We start from the raw sequence: 11,045 nt of genomic DNA on the forward strand, positions 1-11,045 counted from the left end.
TTTCATTTTAAATTCTGTCTTTGATTTTTAAATTATTATACAATGAGACGTATGTCAACTGAATTTGCTTTGTTAAGCACCTAAGAAAACACATAGGTACTTTACATAGGTTTATTTCATTATGACAGTTATACCCATAGGATCCATGGTCCTGTGGGTGGATAGACTTTGTTTTATGAAACTTGTATAATTTAAGACTTTTTCACATGAATTTCTGCCTTCAAGGCTTGTGAAACATTTTTTTGTACATAATAATTATGTAGTGCAGTATGACTGGGAAAGGAGACAACACCAGCTTGATCCACAAAGTTTTTAGGATGATAACATTCAGACTCATGGGTGTTTTTAATTCCTTTTGATTGCAAAGTTCAAAAAGTTTCATACACCTTGTTTTGGTGATACGAACCACAAATTATCTTTGATTTAATGACAGTGGCAGTGGCAATGACAGTACCTTATGCTGGTAATAGACTATGTTTACCTCAGCTATTCAAATGCAGAATTATATCTGTGGATTAAATTGGATAAAGTGTCCTGTCAGCTGGACTCATTGGTACCAAATGTAGTTTTACCATGCGGAGAGAGGATGGAGTCAGACTTCTGGGAGAAAAGTGAGAAAAGTGGAAAGGGGACAATTTTCATTTATTTATTTATTTATTTGTTTTAGGTGTGCAGTTAATCTTTTGTGAAGATGAACTCTCAAAACATGTTAAGTATGAAGAATTTCCTATTTCAGTGCGTAAGATACAAAAATATAAACTAGTAACATGCAAGACTGTTTTAGTGTTTATATAACATGGTAGTGTGTTTCAGCTATAGACAACCATAAATAAATGGCCTCTATGAACTGACATATATTGTTATTAAATAACCCAGAAAAAATGCATAAAAGCTCTTTGCCTATAGAAACAAATCCTTCTAGCACAGCAATAACATTTCCACCCACTGCTGACTCACCAGAAGGCTTTAACATCCATTTTCTGGGTTTACTTTAAAAGCCAAGCAGGTGCCAACAATTCTGCCACTGGGGAAACATACACAGGCAAACTGAGTCATTAGTTAACAGTCATTAAGAGTTACTTGTAAGCACTGACAGTTTTCTAAACCAGTGAGTAATCTCAATACACATGGAGAGAGTGACTTTAGAGTTATACAGACTCAGACTCCCGTCTTGTGCCTCTTGAGCTTACCCAGACAGCTGAGCAATTTAAAGGCCTTCTTCCTTTCCACTCTTTTTAGCAGAAAGCATATTTGCTAGGTGACTGCAGAGCAGATAATGGCCTGAGTTGCTCATTTGGGGAATTCGGTAGAAAGTGTGTACATTTTTTTTCTCATTTTATTGAGTCATTTATATATGTATGTACAAGTTAAGATGGAAAAGATAGGGATAAGAGGTGTGACATGGATTGCTGAACCACTGCCTCTTTATCCTTGGCCTGGCCATATAAAAACCAAAACGAACAACACTGTAAGATTTTCTTTAAAGGGGGCATTTTTGAACTTCAAATAGAATTTCCAAGATGGAGAGTATGCTGCAGAGAATTTTAAAGGGGTGGGTGGGTGGGTGTGTATATATACACATGCACCCCCTAAAGGAAGAGGGAAAAAATGTCTTGGGCAACTTGGTCTACGTTCAAACCTTAAACTGACCCAGCAGACTCTCTTAAGTCCCTCAAATGATAAAAATTGCTCTGGCAGTTAATACCCAAACAGGGACAGCAATAAAGTAAGTCATGCCATTCACTGAGGATCCATAAATAGACAATTATGATTATGCATCACTGTCTTTGAGACTTGATAATGATAGAACTAAGGTTATCGCTCTAATTACAACTACAATAGAGATGACTCTAACTTTTCCTTTCACAGGGTAATATGCCTGGATTATGGACAATTAGAGGCATTCAAACTGGAAAATGCAATAGTTAATGGCACCTGGGAGTTGCATTTTGTGACTACCTTTGATCATTCCTTGTCATCTTAATGCACTTTAAAATATGTTGACCTATTGTTCCTGTCCACATGCACATTCTTAAAATAGATTTTATCTTATGAGCAAACATTCTGTCAAACGGGGTCTTCACCCAGGGGACTCTACAATTTTCATTTATGCACAATTTCAGACAGATTTATGATGATCTTTCCATGCCCACAATGCCTTCTGCTAGGTAACACTTAGCACATCAGCATCTTGGAGAGAAACTAAAGCTGAAATAACAGTAATTTCTAGTTTATTCTCCTATTTCTCATTCATACTGTGAGCCTATTGATCTCAGTGGCAGTTTCTAATGAAAATCCTTGAGAATCTTATGGCTATGAACAAGAGTTGGCTATAAGCAGATCATAGGCACTCTTGATTAGGGCATGTTGAAGGATATGGTGGATAATTAATCATCCCACTCAACACAGAAGCATATTTGCTCTTTTATGGACTAGTTTTCGTTTTTTTCTTTGGGTATAATGGGGATATAACTTAGTTTTATGTATTTTCATAAGTGGCTGGCTATTGCCTGATGCAAAGGTGGTGTTTCTCTACCTACAAATTGCCTTGTCATAATTAAATAATTGAACTTGAGCTCTCCTCCAAGATTCCACATTCTTGTCCTTTCCAAGCTTCAGGGACATGTTGTACAGGTATAATAGCTCCTGACTGTGAGAAGAGTTCTGTGCCCTGAAGAGATGGCAATAAAGGCATTTTTTAAATAGCATGTTACTCCAAAGTGCTAACCAACTACCATTTTAGTAATATTTATAGAATGCCAGCAAGGTAGATAGTATCACCATCACTTCACAGATGAGAAAACTAACAAAGCATGACTAGATGACTCAGCCAAGGTCAAGCATGCTGTTGGATTTGACTCCCAGGTAGCACCACTCTGTGTCCTGGGAGTCTTAACACACACAGTATTACACTCTATTATTGGCTTACTGGATTTTCCATAATGTCTGCTAATGCCAACCTAATATTCTAAGGAGTATTTTCTTGTTTACAGGTGAGTAATTTATAAGGGTAGAGGGTAAGGAAGCATAAAAAGTTGAGATACTAAGGTTAGTCTCTAAAATCTGAGCTTATATATTCCACATAAAGTAGAATTTCTAAGCCAATTTATTTTTGCTAAGATATTTAATTGGCTTGTGGACAAAGTGGCATACTCCCTTTTCTCTTCAAGAGAAGCAATTACCTCTGGGTTCTCATTTTCAAAACATAATGTTTCTTCCATAATCACACAAGCAAGTGCCTCATTTTTCTCCTTCCACCTAGGAGCCATTAATGTTCCCAAAAGAAATGATCTGGTTCAAAATAGCCAAAATAAGTGTTCCTAATATTTTTTTATTAAAATTAATTTTAAACACAAAAATTAAAAAAGTTTCCACCAGTCTGGATCAGCTTTCAAAATGAGTAATCAGGTTTTGCATGGTATGTCTAGTTCTTTAGGAATCCCATTCTGCTTTATGCTGCTTCACAAAAATAAGAATTTGGGGTAATGCTGGAGTAACAATGGCAAGTTTTCACAGTGGGTGTCAACAATGAACTCGGGTGCCTTGTGAGTGTGACATCTAACCCTATCTGCACTAATGGGCAATCTTAAAACCAGAAGACTAAAATCCTATCACAGACATGAATCATAATATCCTCCTATTATTTCAAAGATGTATGTATGAGGGATAAGGTAAACACCACTTTCTAAAGGGATAATTGGCTGGTGGTAAATGAAGAGTGAATCTTCAGATATTTGTGTTTAGCTTAGTGTCATACCACCCTTTCATCAATTGAATGGCAACCCTAGGATTCAAACAAGAGAAAACCGGATACTGATTGAAGAGTTTCTCATCCATTCTTCATTAATACCACATTATCAAAGGTGTTTCATTTTATTCTGTGAGCACATTTTCTTATGGCTTCTTTAACCACCTGTCATTCTATGGCTATCATTTTAAGGGGTTTTAAGAAGAAAAATGATGACTCCAAAAATGAAATTTAGAAACAATGATTGCAATAAAGCTTCTATTAGGTAGAAGTTATTCAAATGTAAAAGAGATTATAACAAAACCTCCATTTTATATCCAACTCAAAGGGCCATCTTTCATTTAAAAATGCTAATGTTAAAAACCACCTTATTTCCACAATTATCTCCATTTATCATTTTTCCTATTTTCACCCTAAAATATTTTACCTATCATCTTTCACCTGGGCACTAGCTGACTTTCACTAGAGTATGTCTATGTCATACTGAGCAGCAGGAGACAGTGACTGAGCAAAAACACTATGTTCTCTTTCCCCCAAGAGACTGGCTTCTCAGATTCTATAGAAGGCCTGCCTGGTGCTTGTCTGAGCATCAAGATTCATGTTCCTTCCTGACCTTTGCTGCTTGACTTCTTTTGATATAGAGTTGAGTTATTTCCAAAGTGCAGGTACTTCCACTGTTATCTGTTCTTCAATGAGAACTGACCTACAGATGTCTGAAAGGGCTCGCTTCAGCAAAAGTAAAAAAGGAAAAACATTTTTTGCCAAGTTTAAGGCTAGCCATCAATGTTACAAATTGTACTACAAAAAAGAAAAACTTGTAAGTTCAACGAACATTGGGAAGAAAGAGAAAGGAGGATGGGTTTCCCTGTCTTCAGAGTAAATATGAGGTTCTAAAATAGTGGAAGAAAAATAAGTTATGCTCCAGTGTCTTTGACTCATTGACCTTTGAATACTGATAGCAATCTTAATGTTACAGAACAATGGAACTTGAAAATTAAATGGAAAAGTGTACACAGCAATAATGTTAATCCATAATGCCCGCAGCATAAATACTGCATAACCAGAGTAAAGGAAGGTTTGAATGAAAGAGAGGGGAAAGTTACAGGAAACTGAGAAATTATGAAAAGAACATTTCTTTTGGATCATTGCATCAATACTCAAACCATTTTTTTCTCTTTGCAAAATGGTAAACCTATCCACAGATATTTAATTTCTCCCCAATTATGAAGCTATGAAAATATGACTATGACAATCACTTTATACCACTTACTCCTCACAATATGAGCATACCTGTCCACTGTCCTAGTCTCGAGAAGGTAAGCAACTTGTACAATAAAGCTGTATTTACCTAAGAGATATGAACCCAGATTCCAAAATCCACTCTTATTGGGTCACTTTAGTGTCTCACTAGATGAGTATATGCAAATAACTACTCAGAGAAACAGAGTCAAGCATTTTAAGATCATTTAATTAAACGAATAATTGATTTAAAACTTGATCTATTGCTTAAGTCTTCCTGTGAACTTTCCCATTTCATCAGGTCGGTTTGCACACCACCTTTAGGTAGCTTCAATTTTCAGATCAGTGTAAGATAAGCCAATAGATATTTCCAGTTGGCCCTCTCTGGTGCCCACCATAGAAAAAATCACCATAAATAAGTGTAAAACAGAAACAGCACATGTTACTGTGGCAGAGAGAGAGTGATTTCCAATAGAGAGTGAGACCTCTTTGACATTAATTAGTATTTGTTGAATCCTTGCCACAGCAAGTAAGATGAGAAGACAAATGAACACAGACTGGGTCATGACTCATTAATGCTTAGCTTATTTTAAGTTGAAGCAGCTCAAAGAAGATAAATTTCTTATCATAAAGCTTTGGTGATTTGGGAAGATTTGGGCTCAATTGCAGTATCTTGTTTATTGTCTTTCATATAGATAACTTTATCATTTTGAATCTACCCAATACATTTTCTCTGTGTTAAAACAAAGAACTGGAGGCTAAGAAATTCTTACCTTTAATACTAAATGCAAAGCTAGTCATTGTATTAGTCAAGTCTTAGAACCTCCTTCCTTTTGTGATTTGAAGACTTCTAGCTCTAAGAAGATCAACCTATCAATAGTGAAAACAATGAAAGGATACAATTTAAGGATGACTGGAAAAAAGTTAATCCTGACTGATGTAAAGGCAAACAAAGAAGTTTGACTTAATAAAGTCAGTGATTACTTCAAGCAACATCAAATCTTTATTATGATGTCAGTAATGGAGTATATTGAAGGAGGCTTTTCAGCGATTGAAATAAAATATGAAAAATAAGATATTTTTGACACACATCTTCCAGGCAACAGTAAAATTAAGATTAAAATTATGAAGTTCTCTGGCTTAAAAAAAAAATAAGCTCTACCTATTTCAGCTAAGAGATATGGTAGGCAATACTTTGATATGAGTATGGTAATAACCCCCCAAATTCTCATTTATGTGCAATGTGGTAACAATCATAAAATGTGACTAATGTCCATGAGAAGTGTAAATTATTAATATATTCCTTAATTGGGAGCTTATTTATAGTTCTATTTGGTAGAAAAGAAAATTATTGGTTTAAATACTGTCCTATACTCTTAGAAGAACTATTGTTCTGTTAAAAAATAATGAATGACACTAGTCATTAGCTAAAGCATTCAAGACTTATGCACTGTACAAATCCACAATGAATTCAAGTATGCCAACACTAACACACACAACCATGGCACTAGTAGATGGACTACACTTCCATTTGAATAGAGTATTTTAAATAATTAAAGGAAAACAGACAATACTTTGTATCTCACAAAAAATCCTTACAAACTTCCTTGAATTTAGAAGCTTGATAGAGATAGTGTTAATCCAGCATGCTAATGGGATACCCTAACTACAAAAGCTGCATCTACGGTTATATAATTCTTACTGGCCTCTCCGCCTTTAATTCCATGGACTTCCATTCTCTCAACTGCCTCCAAACAATCTTTCTAAAATTGAAATTTCTATCATGACACTCAATTTTAAAAATCTGTAATGGCCGCTCTTCACCATCTTTTCGTCTTCCCGGCTGCCGCAGCCATGAAGGTCGAGCTGTGCAGTTTCAGTGGCTACAAGATTTACCCTGGACCTGGGAGCCACTACACCAGGACCGACGGGAAGGTTTTCCAATTTATTAATGCAAAATGCGAGTCTGCATTCCTTTCCAAGAGGAATCCTCGGCAGATAAACTGGACTGTCCTCTACAGAAGAAAGCACAAAAAGGGACAGTCGGAAAAAATTCAAAAGAAAAGAACCCGCCGTGCAGTCAAATTCCAGAGGGCCATCACTGGTGCATCTCTTGCTGATATAATGGCCAAAAGAAATCAGAAACCTGAAGTTAGGAAGGCTCAACGAGAACAAGCCATCAGGGCTGCCAAGGAAGCAAAAAAGGCTAAGCAAGCATCTAAAAAGACAGCAATGGCTGCTGCTAAGGCTCCCACAAAGGCAGCACCTAAACAAAAGATTGTGAAGGCTGTCAAGGTTTCTGCACCCCGAGTTGGTGGAAAACACTAAGTTTGCAGATCAGATTTTTAAATAAACATCTGACTATTAAAAAAAATATATGTAATGGCCCACAGACTCAAACTCAACTTCCTTAGTATGTCTTCCTCTTGGAGCCCTGTAAGATTTGGCTCCTAATGATCTAAAATGCCTTAGATCCTGATGCTTATACATTAACTTTCTGAACTCGCAGAATGCTGAATAAATAGCAATTCTTTGAGTATGTCCTGTAGTGCTGTTTCATGCCCTAATTCCTACAGCAGTCACCATTTGTGCCCACTTATACCGCCCTAAGCACTCCCCTTTTTTGTTAACACTAATCTGCTGGCTTTCACCTGCAATTCTTTACCTGAAGGGTTTTCCTGGTGGCTGGAGTCCCAAGAGCCCACGTCCATGGAAAGTCTAAAGTCCTGGAGAATTATCACCACCTGACTGCATCTTTCAACCATTGAATAACTGGAATTTATTAATAATTCCAAGTCGTATGCCACACTCTTTCCCAGAGTTCTCGTTAAGAGACTGATTCCCAGTCGCTCACAGAGATGACTTGCCAAGAAAAGACTCTACAGTTGTTCTCACCTTCTTTTTCTCACCTCCTACTACATTTACCAGATCTTCCTCCCAAATAGGCTGCTGGTAGTCAAATCTTTGTCTCAAAGTATGCTACTAGAGAGTCCCACTCAAGGTCGTCCTTTCACAGATATTGTTTCCACTACCACAGAATATTTTTCCCTTTCTCTATATTCATCTGAGATTCATTGGGAATCCTTTATGGCAAAACTATTCAAACTTTAATGTCGTACAAATCCCCAGAAGACCTTTTTAAAATGCAGATTCTGCTTCAGTATGTCTAGGGTAGGACCTAAGATTCTAGAATTCTATCAAACTTCCAGATAATTCCAATTCCCTGGTCTGCAAACCAGACTGTGAGTATTTCAGATACAATTCTATCAGGCACCTTCCCCTTCAGAAGTCTTCCCTAAACTGCTTCATTTCTGTCCTTATGATTACTTCACCTTTTTTCCTATGTTTTTATTCTATGTTTTTACGTGGTAATTCCTTGTTTACAGATCTTTTTCTCCAACGAGCCAATTCCTTTAAGGTGAAGATCATCTTTTTATTATCTTTGTACCCACAGTAACTACCATACTGCCTGATATATGACCCATACCTAATAAGTGCTTGTGAACTGATAGATTTAATGAACAAATTATAATTTTCTGATATCCTTCACTAAAATTGTTATATTGTACCCTGGAACATTCAACTAATTCAACTAAGTGGGTTTTTAATGATTTAAAAAATTTTTTTTAATGTTTTATTTATTTCTGAGAGATAGAGAGAGAGAGACAGCATGAGCAGGGGAGGGTCGGAGACAGAGAGGGAGATACAGAATTTGAAGCAGGCTCCAGGCTCTGAGCTAGCTGTCAGCACAGGGCCCGTCGCAGGGCTCAAACCCATGAACGGTGAGATCATGACCTGAGCTGAAGTCAGAAACTTAACCGACTAAGCCACCCAAGTGCCCCTTTTATGATTTTTTAAATGTTTATTTATTTTTGAGAGAGAAGAAGAGAGAGACAGAGGATGAGTAGGGGAGGAGCAGAGAAAGAGGGAGACAGAATCTGACAGACTCCAGGCTCTGAGCTGTCAGCAACGAGTCTGATGCAGAGCTCAGACTCACAATCCGCGAGATCATGACTGAGCAGGAGTCGGACACTTAACAAACTGAGCCACCCAGGTGCTCCCAATCAAGTTTTTTTTAAATATGAGTTACATACATTCTTCCGCTGTCTACTTTAGTTTTCATGGCAAGTCATAGACTTCAGGACTTCCAAACAAACAGGAAAGTCATGCAATTTCTTCACTATGGATATTTAATAAAATATATAAACATCTACCTAAAATGTAGTTTAGTTAACTCCTATCCAAAGGATAGGGGAGGACCAAATAATCACTGGAATCCCTTCTCTTTATTTATATTTAAAATCTGTAGGTGAATGTGTGCAAGTTAGTAATTCATTGAGAGGTGGGAAGCAGTGTTTTAAGTATGATTGGAGGTAAGAGGAAGGATACGATAACGTAGAACTATAAGAACATTATAGGAAGAAGTACTTTAGGGATTATACTCCTTTACCTACTACAAATTGCTTACAAATGCCATTGTCCTCAGAATCTCAGAATTCAACTCCTTGTTCATTCCAGCTGCTTCCTCCTTAAGAAAAACTCCATGTACAGTGGTGAAACTAAATCTATCAAGGGAATAGCCTATATGGTATCCTTAGATAGACAACTAATGGAAATAGTATCTGATCTTTCTACTTTAAGATGCAAGAACAGAAACTAGGGTGTTTTCAGCATATCAATTTCTGAACTAGATAATAGTCCTGATAATGGACTAAAGTAAAGTGAAATGTGAAGCCCACAGTAGTGTTTGCTGGAAGTCAGCTCCTATCTCATTCCAACCTAATTCCCTTACCATTTGAAATCAACCTTGAGCATGTGAGAAAAATGTTCTCATGACAAGAGAAATGGCAACTGAAAGGCCTTGACATATTAAGATTAACTTGACCGAACTTAAGTGATGTTTTGTACTTCAATTGCATCTATTATACTGTATTGTAACTCCTACTGTATAGGTCCATGTTTCCACTTAAGTTAATCAAGTTCTTGAAGACAAAAATCATGTTAATTCATCTGCTTATTCCAGAACATTGCCTAAACTATTGTAAGTATTCACTTAATCATTGTTGAATTAATAAATTACTCAATAAGCGAATTATGGCCATACCATAATTTTTAAAACAACACTAAGCAGTTGATTAAAGCACTGAGATTCCAGAAGCTAGGGAGGTTGAGTCCATTTCTCAAAGATTTTACTAGTTCAGAGGAGCATATTTAATATTAAAACCAAAATGAGATACAACTTCAAACCCACTAAGTTGGCTCTGAACAAAAATGCAGACAAGTGTTGATGAAAATGTGAAAAACAAGAACACTCTTACATGTTGGTGGGAATATAAAATGGTACATTCATTCTGCAAAAGTTTGGCAGTTTCCTAAAAAGTTAAACACAAAATTTACCATAATCCAGTAATTCTACTCTTGTATCAACTCAAGGGAAATGAGAACATACATACACACAAAGACTTATGCATGAACGTTCATAGCAACATTATTCATAACAGCCAAAAATAGGAAACAGCTCAAATATCTATGAACCAATGACTGGATAAGCCAAGTATGGTATGTCCATACAATGAGATACTATGCAATGAAAAGGACACACTGCTGATAAGTTCTACAACATTTACAAAATTTACAAAACAAAAACTTTTCTAATAGAACCACTGTTATTCAGTATTTCTTATCTTATGTTGAGAATTTTCTTAGAATGCTTTACCCACTGAATACCTCCTCCCACACAATCTTGTTGTTCAGAGTTCCATTATCCTTTAAAAAACGAAAAATGTATATTTTTATGATTAATATTCAAGTGAATTTACTATTAAATGTTATTGGAGTTCAATTCAAATTTTTGTATCCCATCTTCACCCTAAGTTCACTATCTGTAATGGTTAATTTTATGTTCCAACTTGATTGGCCTAAGGAATGCCCAGATAGTTGTTAAAATATTATTTCTGGGTATGTCTGGGAGGGTGTTTCCAAAACAGATTAACATATGAACCTGTACACTGAGTAAAGAAGATTACCTTCCCCAATGTCAAGTGGGCATCATCAAAAG

General features: G+C 36.4%; 1 protein-coding gene across 1 annotated transcript; it reads left to right on the forward strand.

Moving 5' to 3' along the window:
* The first annotated feature begins 6,808 nt into the window (after nt 1–6,808).
* LOC120237342 (60S ribosomal protein L24-like) lies at nt 6,809–7,354 on the forward strand. The gene has a single exon (XM_039240583.1). The coding sequence runs from the start codon at nt 6,842–6,844 to the stop codon at nt 7,313–7,315; it is 474 nt and encodes a 157-aa protein (XP_039096514.1). The 5' UTR covers nt 6,809–6,841; the 3' UTR covers nt 7,316–7,354.
* The last annotated feature ends 3,691 nt before the right edge of the window (nt 7,355–11,045 follow it).

The sequence above is a fragment of the Hyaena hyaena genome, unplaced genomic scaffold, assembly GCF_003009895.1.
Source record: "Hyaena hyaena isolate Hyena2069 unplaced genomic scaffold, ASM300989v1 scaffold_177, whole genome shotgun sequence".
Taxonomy (NCBI): domain Eukaryota; kingdom Metazoa; phylum Chordata; class Mammalia; order Carnivora; family Hyaenidae; genus Hyaena; species Hyaena hyaena.